The 18,658-nt window shown below is 35.0% G+C and overlaps 1 protein-coding gene across 1 annotated transcript in view; it reads left to right on the forward strand.

Annotated features, from left to right (window-relative positions):
* LOC125650257 (ecdysteroid-phosphate phosphatase-like) overlaps positions 1–18,658 on the forward strand; it is a 43,769-nt gene that overhangs the window by 3,899 nt on the left and 21,212 nt on the right. The window contains exons 3-6 of the mRNA XM_048878387.2: positions 6,393–6,579; positions 6,885–7,077; positions 14,763–14,932; positions 16,165–16,373. Of these exons, the coding sequence (XP_048734344.1) occupies positions 6,393–6,579; positions 6,885–7,077; positions 14,763–14,932; positions 16,165–16,373 (759 nt within the window). The remainder of the gene's footprint in view (positions 1–6,392; positions 6,580–6,884; positions 7,078–14,762; positions 14,933–16,164; positions 16,374–18,658) is intronic.

Raw genomic sequence — 18,658 nt, forward strand, 5'->3', positions numbered from 1 at the left:
GGATGTGTTGTATTTCTGTTATAATACTGGATATTCTTCCTGTAAATCAGGAATCAAAGGATTTAGAAAGATCTCTCAAATGTTGATTTTTTTCTCTTCATTTAATGATTTAAATGTTCTAATAACAGTATGGGAGCCCTTCTGATTCAGGATGTAAGCTACTGTTAGACCCAGAATCCTTGTGTACTTATAACCCACAGTTATATATGAGTAATAGTTTTGATATGTAGATTTTAAAAAGTGGTCATGTTTCCTTTGATGAAGGAAAATGCTGTAGTCAACAAACTTATCACTATTTACTATATATACTGATTATCTGTGTGAATACAGAGTTTTTATACGCCCGTTAAAGACGGACGTATTATGGTATGGCAGTATACAAACTGAACTGTTGGGGCTAGAACCATCAAATTTTGTACACAAACACTTTATGCCAAGTGGAGGATGCTGTTTCCAAAGGTCAAGGTCGTAGTAGCAGGATGCAGACCGATCGTTTGGGCAAGGACCATTAAACTTGGTACTCATACATTTTATGCCAAGTGAAAATATTGCATAGAGAGTACGTGATTGTCTTGTTTTTTCGATGAAATAAAGTATGTCACACCTTGATGATTGGTGATACTACTAGAAGCCAAGTTCTACAAATCATTGTGTAAGAAAAACACCCTATTTTAGCTTTTCACGGGTGTAGTATGTACCGTTGGCGGTTCTCTTTGTTAGCTCACCTTAACTTAAAGCTCAATGAGCTTTTCTGATCGCCAGTTGTCCGTCGTCTGTCTGTCTGTAAACTTTTTACATTTTCAACTTCTTCAGAACCACTTGTCCATTTTGAACTAAACTTGGCAAAAAGCATCTTTGAGTGAAGGACTTTCAAGTTTGTTTAAATGAAGAGTCATGCCCCCTTCAAAGGGGACATAATCACAAAAATGCAAAAATAGGGTGGTGTCATTTAAAAATCTTCTCAAGAACCAGTGGGCCAGAAGAGCTGAAATTTCATGAAAGCTTCCTGATGTAGTGCAGATTCAAGTTTGTTAAAATCTTGATCCCTGGAGGTAGGATGGGGCCACAATAGGGGATCAAAGTTTTACATACAAATATATAGAGGAAATCTTTAAAAATCTTTTTCTCAAGAACCAATGGGCCAGGAAAGTTTACATTTGCATGACGTAGTGCAGAATTTATGGCCCCCGGGGTTGGGGCTACAATAAGGATCGGAATTTTACATGCGAATATGTAGTGGAAATCTTTAAATATGGGCCAAGGTGACTCAGGTGAGCAATGTGGCCCAATGGCCTCTTGTTGTAGCTTACCAGAGCTCATTTTTTATCAAAATTTGTTTGCTTCCATCTTGTCTGTCATCTGTAAACTTCTCACATTTTTGTATTCTTCTCAAGGTCCTTAAGGGCTAATTTCAGCCAAATTTGGCACAAGGAATATTTAGAAGAAGGGGTTTGTTAAAATGAAGGAGCACACCATGCCCCATTCCAAGGGGAAATAATAATAATAAAAAAAAATAATAGGTGCTGTACTTTATTTCAGAAAAGTGAATTGACAGTGCAAGTAAATCAAGTGTGCCCTATAATCAAATTTATTCATACTACAATATACCATGACCCCCTGGCACATGGTGGAACCACAAGAAGGGTTAAGATTTTATTTATTCATACTACAATATACCATGACCCCCTGGCACATGGTGGAACCACAAGAAGGGTTAAGATTTTATTTATTCATAATACATGGGAAAATTCTTAAAAATCCCAATCTGAACCATCAGGGTTTTGTATGTCAGATTTATATACAAGCATTCTCATGTTGTGTAAAGTCATGTTTTAAATTCACACCTTAAACTTTGGATGTTTGGGGGGCTCACAGAAGGAGTTTTACAGAAGGAATTTAGAGGAAATTTTTTTGAAATCATCTTCCCAAGAACTACAAGAATACATTATGTAGTATAGATTCAATTTTGTTCACACTATGGGACAATCCAGGTTCCATGACCACAGCAGGGGTTCAAAATGTTACTTATGAATATACTGTAACAGGAAAATTCTTTAAAGATCTTCTCAATAACCACAAGGGTACTGTAGGGGTTGATCTGCAAGCATCATCATGTAGTGTAGATGGTTACACCATGGCCCCTGTGGTTCTGGTGGGGCCGCAAGAGTTACATAGGAAAATTCTTTAAAAATCTTTGAAAGAACCACAAGTGTACACGATGGCCTACATTTCTGCAGCTATTCCCCTGACACTGGCCTACATTTCTGCTGCTATTCCCCTGACGCTGGCCTACATTTCTGCTGCTATTCCCCTGACACTGGCCTACATTTCTGCTGCTATTCCCCTGACACTGGCCTACATTTCTGCTGCTATTCCCCTGACACTGGCCTACATTTCTGCTGCTATTCCCCTGACACTGGCCTACATTTCTGCTGCTATTCTACAGGATTAGATAGTGTCAATCCACAGGATCACCAAGTATGGAAAGAAAGACTTCAATCTTGACAGGACAGCCAGGCCTCACCCTTGCAAAGGGATTGATAAAGGGCCTGGATAATAAAAATGGATGATGAATCATAAATGTAGTCAATATATGTTGCAAAACGAATTCATAACTGACTGAAGAATCTTTTGTCATTCAATATAAATTAATCATCTGCATTTCTGAGATTGATACTCATGTAAACAACCCTCTTCCACATATGCATAGTTTTCTTGAACTAGTGTGTATTCAAAGTAGTTGATATAATCGGTCAACATCAAACTAAATACTTGAAACTCGTGACATCATGGTGACCCAATTCGTAGCTATATAGGTAAACGAATCGATTGTATATTTCTGAGTTGTAGTAGAATAGAGATATAACTTTCTTGTCTATGGATGATGCAGGCTAACCTCCTCAGTCTTGAAATGTTGTTTGAAATACATTTATAACGAATCAACATTTTCTCGACCTCAGAGGGTATCCTGCATCATCCACGAAAACGTGAATGTTATATCTTAAATAGATGTATGATTTTTGTATTTAAGAAAACGCTGGAAGCATACTAGTTTAATTTCTATAATCTGCAAAGCCAATTATACAGAAATTACCCCCATGCTCTGTATCAATGTAAACAGACTAGAAATTTATTTCTCATTTTTCTTTCGTAATACACCTTGTTTATTAGATATAGGTACATGAATTATGATGAGTTGCATAGACACCCCACTTTCTGTTAGAATTTATATGAAGGATGATAAAAAATGAAACTTCAAACATTTATGATTAATAATATAAAATGTAAATATATAGGAAATGGGAAAAATATGTATTTGTGTAATTTAAAACATCTTTTCCACAGGAACCACTATATCAGAAATTTTAGAATTAGTATGTTATAGTTCCCATATAATAGTATAGAATCAAGTTTGTTCAAATCAGAGCCCATCAGGGGCAGAGTTGGTCCAAAGTTTTAAAAAAAAAAATGAATATATAGGGAATTGTTTTAAAATCTTCTCAAGAACAAGAAAGTTACAGTTGATGCACATCCTCATGTGGCGTATATTTGAGATTGTTCAAATCATGACCTACATGGGTCAAGAGGTGCTTACATACAAGCATTCCATGTAATGCAGATTTAAGTTTGTTCAGACCGTGATCACCGGGATTGGGCCACACTAGTTTCATGTAGGAATAAATAAGAAAAGTTTTTTAAAACTCTTCCTCTCAAAGATAACAAGGCTACAATTTGTCAAAATGATATTCAAGCAACAATCTTCATGTAGACCAGTGTAGATTCAATATTTTCCAAACTATGACCCCTGTGTTGGGATCACAATTGGGTTGCAAAATTTGACATAGTTGTTGTAATGGATAATAATCCAATGCATGTAAGATACACATTTTCTAAACACGCTATAATCAGAGAATGGCATTGATCAAGTTTCATTGTGACTTTGCATAGCTTACAGCCTAAGAGTATGAATAGGACGAAGGTCTGTTTAAAAGCTTTCAAACTATTCATCTTAAATGACAGATGCTTTTGAAATTTGAGTGGGTTTTTTTATTCATCGGAATTGTCAAAGTTTTGCATTTAAATACTTTATCTATATTTAAAAGTAAATGTGGATCATTTTACACCATATGTATGCATATACATGTAAAAGGAATGAAAAATGTTGAAAACATTGACTTATACCTTTAAAATCTACACAGCTATTATAGACAGACATTACTTCCTTGTTAATATCAGATATATTATCAACTATTTACTTAACCACATATATACCAACAGTGGGCATGTTAATCATTCCATCCTTGGGGACTATGCACCTTTGCCATTTACACTTTATATGTTAATTTATCGCTTTTTCCCAATTATGGAAAGTTAATTGCTTAGCATTGTGACCGGGTGCTAGTTTTATATTGGGTAAAGCAATTATCAATACTGGGCAAACATTTCTTACCAGGTTGGATAAGACACTGCAGGGCTAGTACTCTATTTGTCAAGTACTCTGATGCTAGTGAGCTTGTCTCATATAGGCAAGCACTTCTTGTCCTCAGCCTTCATCAGATGCTAGTGAGCTTGTCTCATATAGGCAGGTTTCCTGCCCTCAGCCTGTGGTATCAGTTAGGCACATATAGAGAGTACTACAAAACTTGAGGTCGTTTTATCGATAAATAAGCTTGCTTTTGAAAAAACTATGTACAGTGACAAACAGTAAGAACACTCGAGGACAATGGATACTTGATAATTATCATAAAATGATGCAAATGAATAATCAATCGTCTGAAATTGTGATTGGAAAATTTTTACTTGACTGTAATATATACTATGGCCATTGGCTTGTACACATTGAGTTATGGAATAATATGCCAGAATGTTAAAGATATTTGAAATATTGAAATAATTTACAAATTCATCAATATAATTGAAAGTATTTAATTACATTTTCAATTCAATTGACCCTATCCCTGAGAAATATTATCATTACAATTTATAGAAAACATTTCTTTTGAATATTTTGCCATTTTCTCACAATGGTAATTAAAATGATTGACATCTTTTGAACAAAACTATAGTTATTCTTGAGCCCCTAATGATTCTGACCTTCTTAGTTGTCAATGCAGTTCCTAAGCATTAAGTACATGCAGTGGAATGGATATAAAATGCACACTCATTTGTTTTGTATGAAATTGAAAGTACCCACTTTTGTGATGATTCATTACTGAAAGGATCAATTCAGGCTAACAAAAGGAAAGACCTATAATCTGGAAAAAGTAACATTGTTATATCAAGTTTCTTTTGTTTTTTTTAAGCCATATATGTTTTTGAATTTTTCAAAGTTACAACTTGGGAAAACAATTTATTTGAAAAAGTCACTTTGTCATATCAAGTTTCTTTGTTGTTTTTTTTTGGGGGGGGGGGGGATACATATGTTTGAATTTTTCAAATTTACAATTTGAAACTAAAATTTATTATTTGCGATGCTGAAATTAACCACATAACTCTGTAATAGAGGGAAATTTGATGCTCATACATCATAAAAGGAATGACAGTGGCCTATGGTATATGTTATGACTTTGTGCCATTTGAAAAAAGTTGAAAGTGTTTGTCTCTGCCATAAATAAGTGATATGGATAAACATTGGAGATTCATACTTGGTACAAAGAATGTTTATAACAATAGTGTGAGCAAAAGTGAAGGTCCCCAAAGAATTATTTTTAGAAAGGTCCTACCTAGAAGTTTGTGATAGGCTCATATTTGGAAGACAGTGTACTTTTAGTCACAAATGATTTGTACTGACCATTAGAATACTGTATTAGATTTTTGTGCACAATGACAATGAAAATTGTTTGCAAATTTAAAGTAAAGAACATACAATCTATTATTTCAAAAAGTTTAAAAAGTTTCACAACTACAGATTTTCCTATTTAGCCTGTATCACTTATTTGGGATTGAACAGATATTTCAAAACTTTCCTATTAATTTTGGGTTCACATGGTCAAAGTTCAAGGATTAAACTGGACATAGTAATTATTGTCTCTTCAATATTTTGAGAATCAATACCAAACTTGGTACAGAGTAGCTGACCCCTATTTATTTTGAAGTCACATGGTCAAGGGTCAATCCACTCTGGACATAGGAAGATATTGTCTGCTCAATATCTTGAATTGTTTTGGCACTACTTTGAATTAAGTGATACATGATGTGTATAACCCTTTTCAATTTTGCACCACAGGGGCATGCATGTTTCTGAAACATTTCTTGTTTTAAAAAATGCAATGTCTGTTAGGATTGTCAGTTACCTAACTACAACATTTCATGCATGTGATTAATTGGTCAGCACACAGAAGCATTTAGTACACACTGCAATTATCATATTGATATAAAACTATATTTTACAGGCTTCTATCACATGTAGAAGACCCCACCCTAGACGATGGAACCCGTAGAGAATATGTGCTGTACCTTTGTCCTAATGGTAAATTACAGGATGAACTGAACAAGTTCTGGGAGAAAAGCTTGTCTCAGTGTGGATGGAATGGGGCCCATTCCTACTTCCCACACATCACAATGTGTCCCTTCTTTACAGTGAGTTCTGAACCTTTTGATATGTTCATATTCATACCCACCATTACTCATTCTCTCTGAATATTTTTTCCTCTGCATCTTTTGTAAGATGTAGCCATATATTATCCATGTTCCCAACTTTTAATGTATTGGTGACATTTTCATTGTAGGCTGATGATAAAAGTGCAGGATTTTAATGTATTGGTGACATTTTCTTTGTAGGCTGATGATAAAAGTGCAGGATTTTAATGTATTGGTGACATTTTCTTTGTAGGCTGATGATAAAAGTGCAGGATTTTAATGTATTGATGTCACTTTCTTTGTAGGCTGATGATAAAAGTGCAGGATTTTTGAGTGATAGCTTCCTAAAGTTAGAAAGCAAACTTCGACAGGCCCCAGACCACCTGAAGTTGGATTTCTTTAGTCAGATGAATTTTGTTGGTTTATTTGTGAAGGATAACATGTATGATTTCCTACAAGAATGTGTCTCAGTGTTCTGCAAAGAACTAGCTAAAGGAGGTACGGTGTATTAAACAATTATTTTATTGGGGGGTTCTGAAAATTAGCTGGGCTCTTCAGTAATGAATATCTGTTTGTTTGTCTGTTCACAAACTCCTTACAATTATCATGTAGTATTCAAATTTGGTATGGTGTATCAGCAGCAAGAAAGACCTTAGTTTTTAGCTCACCTGAGCTGAAAGCTCAAGTGAGCTTTTCTGATCACCCGTTGTCCGTCCATTTGTCTGTTCGTCTGTCTACAAACTTTTCATACTTTCAGCTTCTTCTCCAGAATCACTTGACCAATTTCAACCAAACTTGGTACAAATCACCCTGTGGTGAAGGGGATTCAAGTTTGTTCAAATGAAGGACCATGCCCCCTTCAAAGGGGAGATAATCACAAAAATGCAAAAGTAGGGTGGGATCATTTAAAAACCTTCTTTTCAAGAACCACTGGACCAAAAAAGCTGAAAATTTCATGAAAGCTTCTTGACATAGTGTAGATTCAAGTTTGTCAAAACCATGATCCCCGGATGTAGGATAGGGCCACAATAGGGAATCAAATTTCTACATGCGAATGTATAGGGAAAATCTTTAAAAATCTTCTCAAGAACCACTTGGCCATAAAAGTGGAGATTTACCTGAAAGCTTCCTGGTATAAAGTAGGTTCAAGTTAGTTCAGATCATGGCCCCTGGGGTAGGATAGGGCCACAATAGGGGATCAAAGTTTAAATAGAAATATAAAGGGAAAATCTTCTCAAGAACCACTGGACCAGAAATGTTTATTTTTACATGAAAGCTTCCTGACATTATGCAGATGTTTGTGAAAACCATGATCCCGGGGGTAGGATGGGGCCACAATAGGAGATCAAAGATTTGCATGGGAATATATAAGGAAAATCTTCAAGAACCACTGAGCCAGAAAAGTTTACATTTACATGAAAGCTTCCTGACATATTGCAGATTCAAGTTTGTTAAAACCATGGTCCCTGGGGGTAGGGTGGAACCACTATAGGAGGGTCAAAGTTTTACATACAAATATATAGGGAAAATCTTTAAAAATCTTCTTCTCAAGGGCCATTGGGCCAGAAAAGTTTACATTTACATAAAAGCTTCCTGACATATTACAGATTCAAGTTTATTAAAACCATGGTCCCTGGAGGTAGGGTGGAACCACAATAGGGGATCAAAGTTTTACATTCAAATATATAGGGAAAATCTTTAAAAATCTTCTTATAAGAACCACTAGACCAGAATAGTTTACATTTACATAAATGCTTCCAGACTTAGTGCAGATTCAAGTTTGTTAAAACCATGATGCCCAGGGGTAGGTTGGGGCAACATTAGGGATCGAAGACTCATATACAAATATATAGAGAAAATCTTTTGGGCCAAGGTGATTCAGGTGAGCGATGTGGCCCATGAGCCTCTTGTTCTGTCATTATTGTCTGCCAAAAGAGCTATGCTGATCATGCAGCTATAAAATTACTACATCATGATGATAATTCTTGAATGGGTTAAAGTGGCCAGTCAGATTTATAAATACAAGGGTGGGATATTACAATATAATTCATCAATGACATTCCAGCATATAAAATCAGTAAGAAAAGTTTAAATATGTAGATGTCTTCTAAATAAATTTTATGATGAATGATTCCAACCTGTGCTCACCATTCCCTGCTATGCAGCCTTAATCAGGGTCCTTTTTACTAGTTTTATTCAGGAAGAGTTTATGCTATTTTTTTCACCAATACATGTTTGATATTGCTTACAAAATTCTTGTAAGTAAATCATTATGAATTATCATACACGCCGCAAATGAAGTTGAGGGGGTATACTGGAATCACCTAGTCCATCTGTAATTTGTTCAGAGTATATTTTTAACACTGATGAACAGATTTGATTAAAGACTTTGTATATATGATATCTTGTATGGATAATGAAGTTGTGCACTTGTTATTTTGATTTTGATTTTTTTTTAACATTTAAGGAAGTTGTGCATATTTTTGGACTTAATTAACTATTTGCATTTTTTAATGTCCTCTTACAGATATTACTGCATAAGTTAAGGGTACAATTCTGTCTGTAGGCGTGATTTTGTCAGGACATATTCTGAGAGACAAACACAATGATTTTTCTGAAAATATACACTCTTTATTCACCATAATTATAAAGATGTGCATTTCAAATTTTATCATGACAGGGCTATTTTTCTTCAACTTTATGGACTTTGTCATTTTAAATAGTTTTAAATTTTGGAATGACATGTTCTCTCATAGACTACTGTATAAGTTCATAAGGATAGTGTATAATGAAATCATTGTGTCAGTTTGTCTGTTAGTCTGTGGATATGATTTTGTCCAGATATTTTCTAAGAGGCTAGTGCATGGATTTCTCTGACAATTTTCACTCTTTATGATCATTGATAAATATTTAGATCAAAGGAATTTAGTGTATTCTGTAACTTGTATTCAAATGAAACATGAATAATAATAATATTGTAAATCATGTTTTTCTGGCCTTCAGCTATACAATATTTCAAATATACCCCTATTTCGATGGGGGTAATAGTACCGTACGTTAGGACAGTTCTAGTTTTCATTAGGCCAAAAATGAAAAATGCTGTGTTTCCATTAACGGTGTCAAGGTATGTTGCAATAATTTTAAATCTTATTTCACCTTAGTTGTACTGCTTTTCCATTAGTAGAATGTAAAGAAAATGCACTGCAAATGCTTTCACTAATGCTCTCCTCTTTTATCTCACTTGAGCTGAAAGCTAAAAGCTCAAGTGAACTTTTCTGATCACCAATTGTCCATCGTCTGTCCGTCTATCCTGCCATCCGTCTGTCTGTCTGTAAACTTTTACATTTTCGACTTCATCTCCAGAACCACTTGGCCAATTTCAACCAAACTTGGCAAAAATCATCCTTGGGTGAAGGGTATTCAATTTTTTTTCAAATGAAGGGCAATGCCCTCCAAGGGGAGATAATAGCAAAAATACACTGACAAATTTTAGAAATAAACTCCAGAACTAGCAGGCCAACTTCAACAAAACTTTACACAAAGCATACCTAGGTAAAGGGGATTCAAGTTTGTTCAAATGAAAGGCCATGCTCTTTTCAAAGAGATAATCATAAAAATGTAAAAACAGGGTGGGGTCATTTTAAAATCTTCTTAAGAACCACTGGGCTAGAAAAGTTGAAATTTATATGAAAGCTTCCTGGCATAGTACAGATTCAAATGTGTTCAAATCATGGCCCCTGGGGGTAGGGTGGTGTCACAATATGGGATCAAAGTTTTACATGCGAATAAATAGGGAAAATATTTTAAAAATCTTCTTCTCAAGAACCACTGGGCCAGAAAAGTTGAAATTTATATGAAAGCTTCCTGGCATAGTGCAGATTCAAATGTGTTCAAATCATGGCCCCTGGGGGTAGGGTGGTGTCACAATATGGGATCAAAGTTTTACATGCGAATAAATAGGGAAAATATTTTAAAAATCTTCTTCTCAAGAACCACTGGGCCAGAAAAGTTGAAATTTACATGAAAGCTTCCTGACATAGTGCAGGCTCAAGTGTGTTCAAATCATAGCCCCTTGGGGCCACAATAGGGGATTTTATGCTTTTATATGCTTATATAAATAGGAAATATCTTTAGAAATATCTCTTGAACTATTTATGCTAGGGCTTTCATATTTTGTATATACAATATTTATGGCAAGGCCTTTTATGTGATCCAATGGTGTGTGTTCTTGTGACTCAGACCTGGAAGTTTGGCCTACTTTTAATAAAAATCTTACCTATTCAATATGTCCTGAACTATCTAAGGTATATCTTTTATCTCCTGTATGTAAATTTCTTGAGGCAAGGCCTTTCATTTCATATCATGTCCTTTGACAGTGAACTCTGAGTTTGACATACTTTTAAGAAATACCTGTTAAGTGTATCAGAAACTATTTTAGGTAGGGCTTTTATATTTGTATAGAGATTCTGTATGACAAGACATTGTAACACAATTATTTAAGGTAGGGCTTTCATATTTTGTATATCGATTCTTTATGGCGAAACTTTGTTATACTTTGGTGTTGACCTTGAACAACGGCAGGGCCAAGGTGACTCAGGTGAGCAATATGGCCCATGGGCCTCTTGTTTCAAATGAAGTATTTGCTGATCAAAACCACAAATATACTGATTAAAACTGTAGATAAACATAAAATCTTTAGGGTTGGTACTTAAAATAGGGTAGGTTGGGTTAAAGGAAACACAGCAGTTTTTGTACGCCTGTCTTCAGATGGGATGTAGTATGAATCAGGGGTGTCTGTCTATCCATCACTTTAGGGTTTTCTATTTCTTTTTAGCTCTTCTGAGCCGAAGGCTCAAAGAGCTAATCATATGGCCATATGTCTGGCGTGTGGTGTGCGTCAACTTTTTGGAAAAAGGGCTATATCTCAAGAACCCCTTGGCCAATTTTTGTCAAATTTGTTACAGGGTATCTTTGGCCCAAGGGCTTTCATTTGTACTAAAACTAGGGTTGTGACCCTTTAACAAGGGGAGATAATTAGGAAAATGTAAACAAAAGTAGTGGTTGCTAAAAAATCTTCTTCTCAAGAACCACAGGGCAAATTATCACCAAACTTATGCATAAGGATGAGGATAGGTTGTAGATAAAAAATTGTTCAAGGCATTATCCTGGGGCAAAGGGTGTGATCTCAAGGTCAAAGTTGATCTTAAATTTTGTTTTGTTAAAACTTTGATATTTTGCTTAGTATAAGGACTAGGATCATCAAATTTTGTCAGTTGATGCATCTTAGGACCTAATATCATGTTGTCTCAAAAGTAGGTCATGGTGACCTACTTCATGAATTTCTCAGGTAATTATTATTAAATGGATTTTGATGCATATCTTGGACACTTTTGAGCCTATCATCATCAAAAGTTGTCAGTTGATGGATCATGGGATCTTGAACTGCGTCATGTGAAAAGTATGTCACCATGACCTACTTTCTGAATTTTATGGCTTATCATTTATGAATACATTTTAGGTTGTTATTTCAGATACCGAGAGGTTTAGAATCATCAAACCTTGTAAGTTGATGCGTCTAGGGGTCCTCGAAACATATTTATAAAAAAAAAGTAGATCACAATGACCTACTTTTTGAACTTTGCAGACATTCAAATTTCACATTTTCAATTTTAGATGCATATTTTGGACACTATGAAAGCTAGGATCATCAAACTTTGTCAGTTGATGCATCTTGAGTCTTTATAGTTTGTTGACGGCTATATTTTAATATTTCAGATACTATTTGACTTACAATTATGAAACTTTGTCAGTTGATGCATGTTGAGTCTTCAGAGTGTGTTGACTAAAAATTAGGTCACCGTGACCTATTTTTGGATTTTGACAGCTATATTTGAATATTTCAGATACTATTTGACTTACAATCATCAAACTTTGTCAGTTGATGGGTCTTGAGTCTTCAGAGTGTGTCGACCAAAGAGTAGGTCACTGTGACCTACTTTTGGAATTTGACGTTTATATCTGAATATTTCAGATACTATTTGACTTCAATTATCAAACTTTGTCAGTTGATGCATCTTGAGTCTTTGGAGTGTGTCGACCAAAAAGTAGGTCACTGTGGCCTTCTTTTGGAATTTGACGGCTATATTTGAATACTATTTGACTTGTCAGTTGATGCATCTTGAGTCTTCAGTGTGTCGACCAAAAGTAGGTCACCGTGACCTACTTTTGGACAGTTACATTTTAATTTCCATGTACTATTTGACTTAACATCATCAAACTTTGTTAATTGATGAATCTTGATTAGTGAGAATTTTTGCCTGTTCTACAATGTATCAGAAGAGCAATTCTAGGCCCATGGGCCTCTTGTTTTTCATTTCTCAGTCACACAGCTGAAACTTGCTGCATAGATTCTGTCTGAGATACTCTAGATTTGTTTGCAGTTTTGATCCATTGCTACCTCTTTTGTAAGAGTTTTGTCCCATTATTTTAAATTTAATGTTATGTGGATGGTTTGTCCATCTAACTCCTCCCACATTCTTCTTATTCTACAAAGTGTTTGTAATAATATTGAAAAGGTGCATGTGGCAAGGATTTTGATTTTCTTGAATTTTTTAAAGAAAATTACATATTGTTGGATTTAGTCAGTTGTGTGAAAAAATTAGCGGATTTTTCCTGTGAGGTGATAATTTTGGTTTATTTTAGTGGTTTGGTGTCATACTGACAAATTTTTGATAGTTAAATGCATCCAAATGTGCAAGAAAGGAAATAGAGTGAAATTCATAGTTACTTTTGGTAATATAGATTATGTGTCAATTGAACCATTCAATTGCAGACCTGTGACAGAATTGTCATGCCACAACTGGAGATTTGAAAATTTTCAGCTTGAGTTTTGGTCTGATAACTGGAGATTTTTTATCGACATTTTTTTTTACCGTTTTTGTGTGTTCATTGGCTAATGAAATCATGCTACTAGTAGGTTTTTTTTGTGTTACAAGTGTCTGAGTTCATAATCATCAGATCCTTTTTGTGTTGAGAACATTGATAATTCCTCTTTTGTGTTAAGAACATTGATAATTCTTAAGTCAATACCTTAAAAACCACAATTAAAAGAAAAAAACTTGTTATATTTATATATTTATTACAGAGATAACAAGTTATAACAATTATCACTTTTCAGAAAAGTTGACCAACATATTAGTTCTAGGCCTACTAACAAATTTAAGCTCACTTGAGATTTCAGCACTGGTGAGCTAAATAATATAAAGAACATGTTCTCACGTAAAAGAACTACATTGCATATATCTGAAAACGTTTTTTCAGTGAAACGTGTAGTGAACAAATATATGTTACAAGACTTGGCCACGTACTATTTATACATGTATGTGTAAATAAATATTGAGAAAATTCGAACTGTACACACCCCATCGTCGTCTTGCCGTATCCATCTTTGAATATACAGTTCAGTTAGAGATAATCCATTCTAATACAATTGTGTCATTCTGTCCACACATTTTACGAACATCTTCAGTGCCCACTTTCTTTTCCCACCTGCACCTTACCAAGTTTTCAACAGCATCAAAGATCGTCCGACTTGATGTTTTTATAACAACTTCAACTGTCAGTATCACTTCCTAATCACCAGAGCGTGTGCCAAAAACAATCTTTTTAATCATCCACTAATTGTTTATTATCACTAATTGCTATGTAATCATAAATAAACTCCTCAAATGGCTTCAGTAATTACTGTACCCTCGTTAATTGACATTTACCTGTTTACCTGTGCAGTCCTGTGACAGAAAAATAGATGACTTTCGATTGTCTCGGGGTTTTTCCTTATCAATATCGAAAAATGGCGCTCAGAAAATTTTTGTTGTTGAAAATTTGAAATGACGGAAGATTTTACATTTGAACGGAAGGGGGGCTCAAATTCGGGAGATTTTGTCTTCCGACGGAAGAATCACAGGTCTGCAATTGGACTTATATTACTAAAACAAAAAATACTACTCTGGAGATGGGGGATGTTTGGGGAACATCTTTAACACCCCTGTTACAGTTAGCCTTAGTTTTCACTATCATTACAGACATTCTAGATTTAAATTTAGTATCACCCACACAAGGGGTATATGGCATATATGTTTCTAAAACATCTCTTGTTGACTTTTGATATTCTCTTTTCTTTCAAGGAATCAAAATAGAGCCTCACAAGAAACAGCTCCACCTTACTCTAGCATACCAGTACCCACCAGAGCAGCATGACAAGCTCCTTAAATTTGCCAAAGAAATTGACCTCACGGTTGATGTACGATGGGATCTTCGCTTATATTCACGAGATCCCAGGGCAGGCAAATGTGAGGTAAAAATATATATCGTAGTTTTTCATTGCAGTCTGTTTAATTTACAGCAGTTATAATTTTATCAATGTGTAAGCTTCAAAACCCAAAGTCTTCCCAGAAACTGACCATCTATATTAATCATGTTCCCCTTTAAGCACACTTTATTCAACATTCCTACAACACAGTTTTTATTTCTGTTCTGTTGGAGTACTGATAAGTTTAGTAACATCTGTAGTATTTATGTCTCCTCCCTTTCATGGGGAGACATATTGTTTTTGTACTTTCTGTCTGTCCGTCCGTCCATCTGTCTGTCACAAAATCTTGTGAACGCTTCTCCTCCTATATGGCTTATCGGATAGACTTGAAACTTTGTACAATGCTTCATTGCTATTTGTAGATGTGCATATTGGTGGGACAGGAGGATACAATTATTTTCCTAAAAGTTATAATGGATCTAAGAGGGGTGGAGGATGTTAAAATAGCTTTCGAATGCTTCTCCTCCTATATGGCTTATCCGATAGACTTGAAATTTTGTACAATACTTCAATGCCATTGCAGATGTGCATATTGCAGGGACAGGAGGATCCAATAGTTGTCCTTTAAGTAATAGTGGATATGAGGGATGGAGATTGTAAAATAGTTTGCGAACACTTCTCCTATGTGGCTTATCAGAGTTCATAATATCGATGTTCCTGCTCATGTATTCTCCTCCATGCCATGCAGTACATGAAGGGGAGGAGTTTCATTTTGGAGCACTTCCAATTTGGGGAGCTGGAGAGACATTTGTTTTTCATAAAAACAATCTCTAGTTCTACTCTATGATAATGATTTTGGTATCATCCGTAAAATTATTCTTTAACAATTTTTAATTCTATTCTATGAGAGGGATTTTGGTAGCATCTTTTCTGTGATAGTACTTTTGGTAACATCTGTACAGCTATTCTGTAAGAGAATGAAAAGCATTAAGGGTACATAGTATACGAGTGACTTTATTTGACATTAAAAAGTTGCAGAGTTAACAGTATATGCATTTTTTAGCTATATTTATGCAATGTGGTAAAATTGTACAATGTGATAGAATTTATTATGGCGGTGGGCTGGGTTTGATCACTGGTGGCCAGATAGTTTTGTTATTTGAGCACTTGACCAGAGAATCAGGGGGCCAGAGTTCAAATCCCGGTCTGGTTCATTGCATTTTCTCTCTTCCTGTTACATTTGTTTCATTATGATATGTTTATTTTTTTATTATTAGATTCGGAAAGTGGTAAAAGCCTACACTCCTCAAGTTGGAGATGAACTGGAGCTCATTGATGGAGATTACATTTTTCTTGATCCTAAAGAACTTACTAAAACCAAAGATGGCTGGTATCCTGGAGTGTCATGGCTGACTGGGGTACTAGGAATGTTCCCTGGAGTCTACACCCAGAAAACAGCAGAAACATGGACCTGGGCACTTCACAGGTAAAGTCATGGAAATTTTCAATAAGGCCAGTTTTTTAAATTTTTACTTTTATGAAATATTAAAAATTTGGATAGGAGGAGGGTAAAAAATATAATAAAATCTTAAAAATTCTCTGTTGAATAAAACCAAAAAAAAACAACCCCAAATTTTCAATTACTTCCGTTCTATTTTGTTTTCTGGTTCCCCCCCCCCCAGACATTTCTAGTCACAACAGCTTTTCCTGCTTGTATGCAGGTTCATTCAAGTGTCCTGACCAGTCTCCATAAGATGCCCCCCACCAAATCTTTTCTTTGGACTTTTACGAATTGTTTTGTAATTCATACCTCTGATCAAGACATCTAAAATTAATTTTATAAAAACATGAAACATGCAGATGTCCTGACACAGCCATTTATGCTAGCTTCATATACATGCACGTGTATTTTAAGTGCACATTTAATGTGACATAATGGTTATAGGTTATATTGACAAGGATTTTATTTTTTCCAGCAAGAAAATTATTGGGTCGATCAGTGCAAATTTTGAAAATAAAAACAAATTTGGCCACTTTTATTCTTATTTTGATTTTCAAAAAATAAGATTGGCGGGTTTGTAAACTGAAAAAGCAAAAGATGGCGGGTTTGTAAACTGAAAAATCAAAAGATGCTTGATTTGTAAAGCTTTGATGATAACATGTACATTTGGAATATTTTAACATGAATGTTTTCGAAATATACTGAAAGTTTTCAAGCATGTCTCTGCAACTAATCAAAATTATTGTCAGTATATAGAACATGTATATAGTCCCAAATGATCAAATGTAAGGATGGAATATTGTCATCGGGCAGAATAGATGATATGTGCCACAGTACTATTTGCATGATATTCTGAACTTTCTATCCCTCTTACAGCAATTTTAAATGCCCTACCCCAAATCCTTTCTGCCCTAAGCATTTTGACCTTGAACTCTTGAGTTTTTTAAGGTAGATTTTTTTTGTACATAAATTTCTTATGGCAAGACCTTTCATATCATGTCCTTTGACCTTGTGACCTTGAACTTGAAGATTGACTTATTTATATGAAAACACAAACTATTAAGTATATCCAGAGCTGTTTTATGTAAGGCTTTTATATTTTCTCTATTATAGATTCTTTATGGCAAGATCTTGTGATAAAATGCTGTTTGATCTTTTGACCTTGGAGTTTGACCTACTTTTAAAAAAAAAACACCCTGACCTATTCAATATCTCCTGCACTATTTAAGGTAGGGGTTTCATATTTTGTATATATATTCTTTATGGCAAGTCCTTGTTATATTTTGGTGTTTGACACCCTGTGACTTTGACCTGGAAGTTTGACCAACATTTAGTGAAAATCTGACCTATTCAATATCTCCTGAACTATTTAAGATAGAGCTTTCATGTTTTGTATATATATATTTTTTATGGCAAGGTCTTTCATATCATACCATGATCTATGACCATAAGACATCCAGAAAAGCAAGATCATGTTAGTCATATTGATGTTGAGGCATCTCGGTATTCTCTGAATTCATTTTCAAGTAATGTGTGATCCTTTAGGGCCACAGTATGGGGTCAAAAATTTTTATGGGAATAAAAATTGATAAAAAATCTTTTAAAAATCACGACAGATGGACAACGGTAGGGCCAAAGTGACCCGTGTGAGTGATGCGGCCATGGGCCTCTCGTTGTAATTGCAATTGGTCATCGCCCATCATCATGCGTTAACAATTGAACATTTTTGTCTTTGTAGCTGCTTCATACCAAATTTGAAAAGAATTGGATTCTTTTCAAATTAGGTATGAAGCATCTTTGGGATAAGGGGGACTTCAATTGTAAATTTCAGGACTGCACCCCTGGGACATTAGGGGTGGGGCAGAAATTGATCAATTTTCAAAAATTATCTCTACAACCACACATCTGTCAGAAGAACTAAATGCATAGTGATGTAGAGCAGGAAGGCCTTTATCAAAATTATAAATTTCATGATCCCAGGGGTAGGGGTTGTGGTATCAGGGTGGGACCAAAATGGTCAGTGATTAAATGTGTAAACAATTGAACATTTTTAACTTCTTGATAACTACTCTTTCAATTCTTTTCATATTTGGTATGAAGCATCTTTATTACAAGGGTGACATAAGATGTAAATTTCAGGACTTCTGCACCCACAGAGCCTTGGGGGAGGGATAAAAACTGTCAGACATTGACCAATATTTAAAAAAATATTCTTCTCAGAATCTCTACAACTGCACATGTGTAAGAAAAACTAAATGCATAATCATGTA

The sequence above is a fragment of the Ostrea edulis genome, chromosome 1 (assembly GCF_947568905.1).
Source record: "Ostrea edulis chromosome 1, xbOstEdul1.1, whole genome shotgun sequence".
NCBI lineage: Eukaryota > Metazoa > Mollusca > Bivalvia > Ostreida > Ostreidae > Ostrea > Ostrea edulis.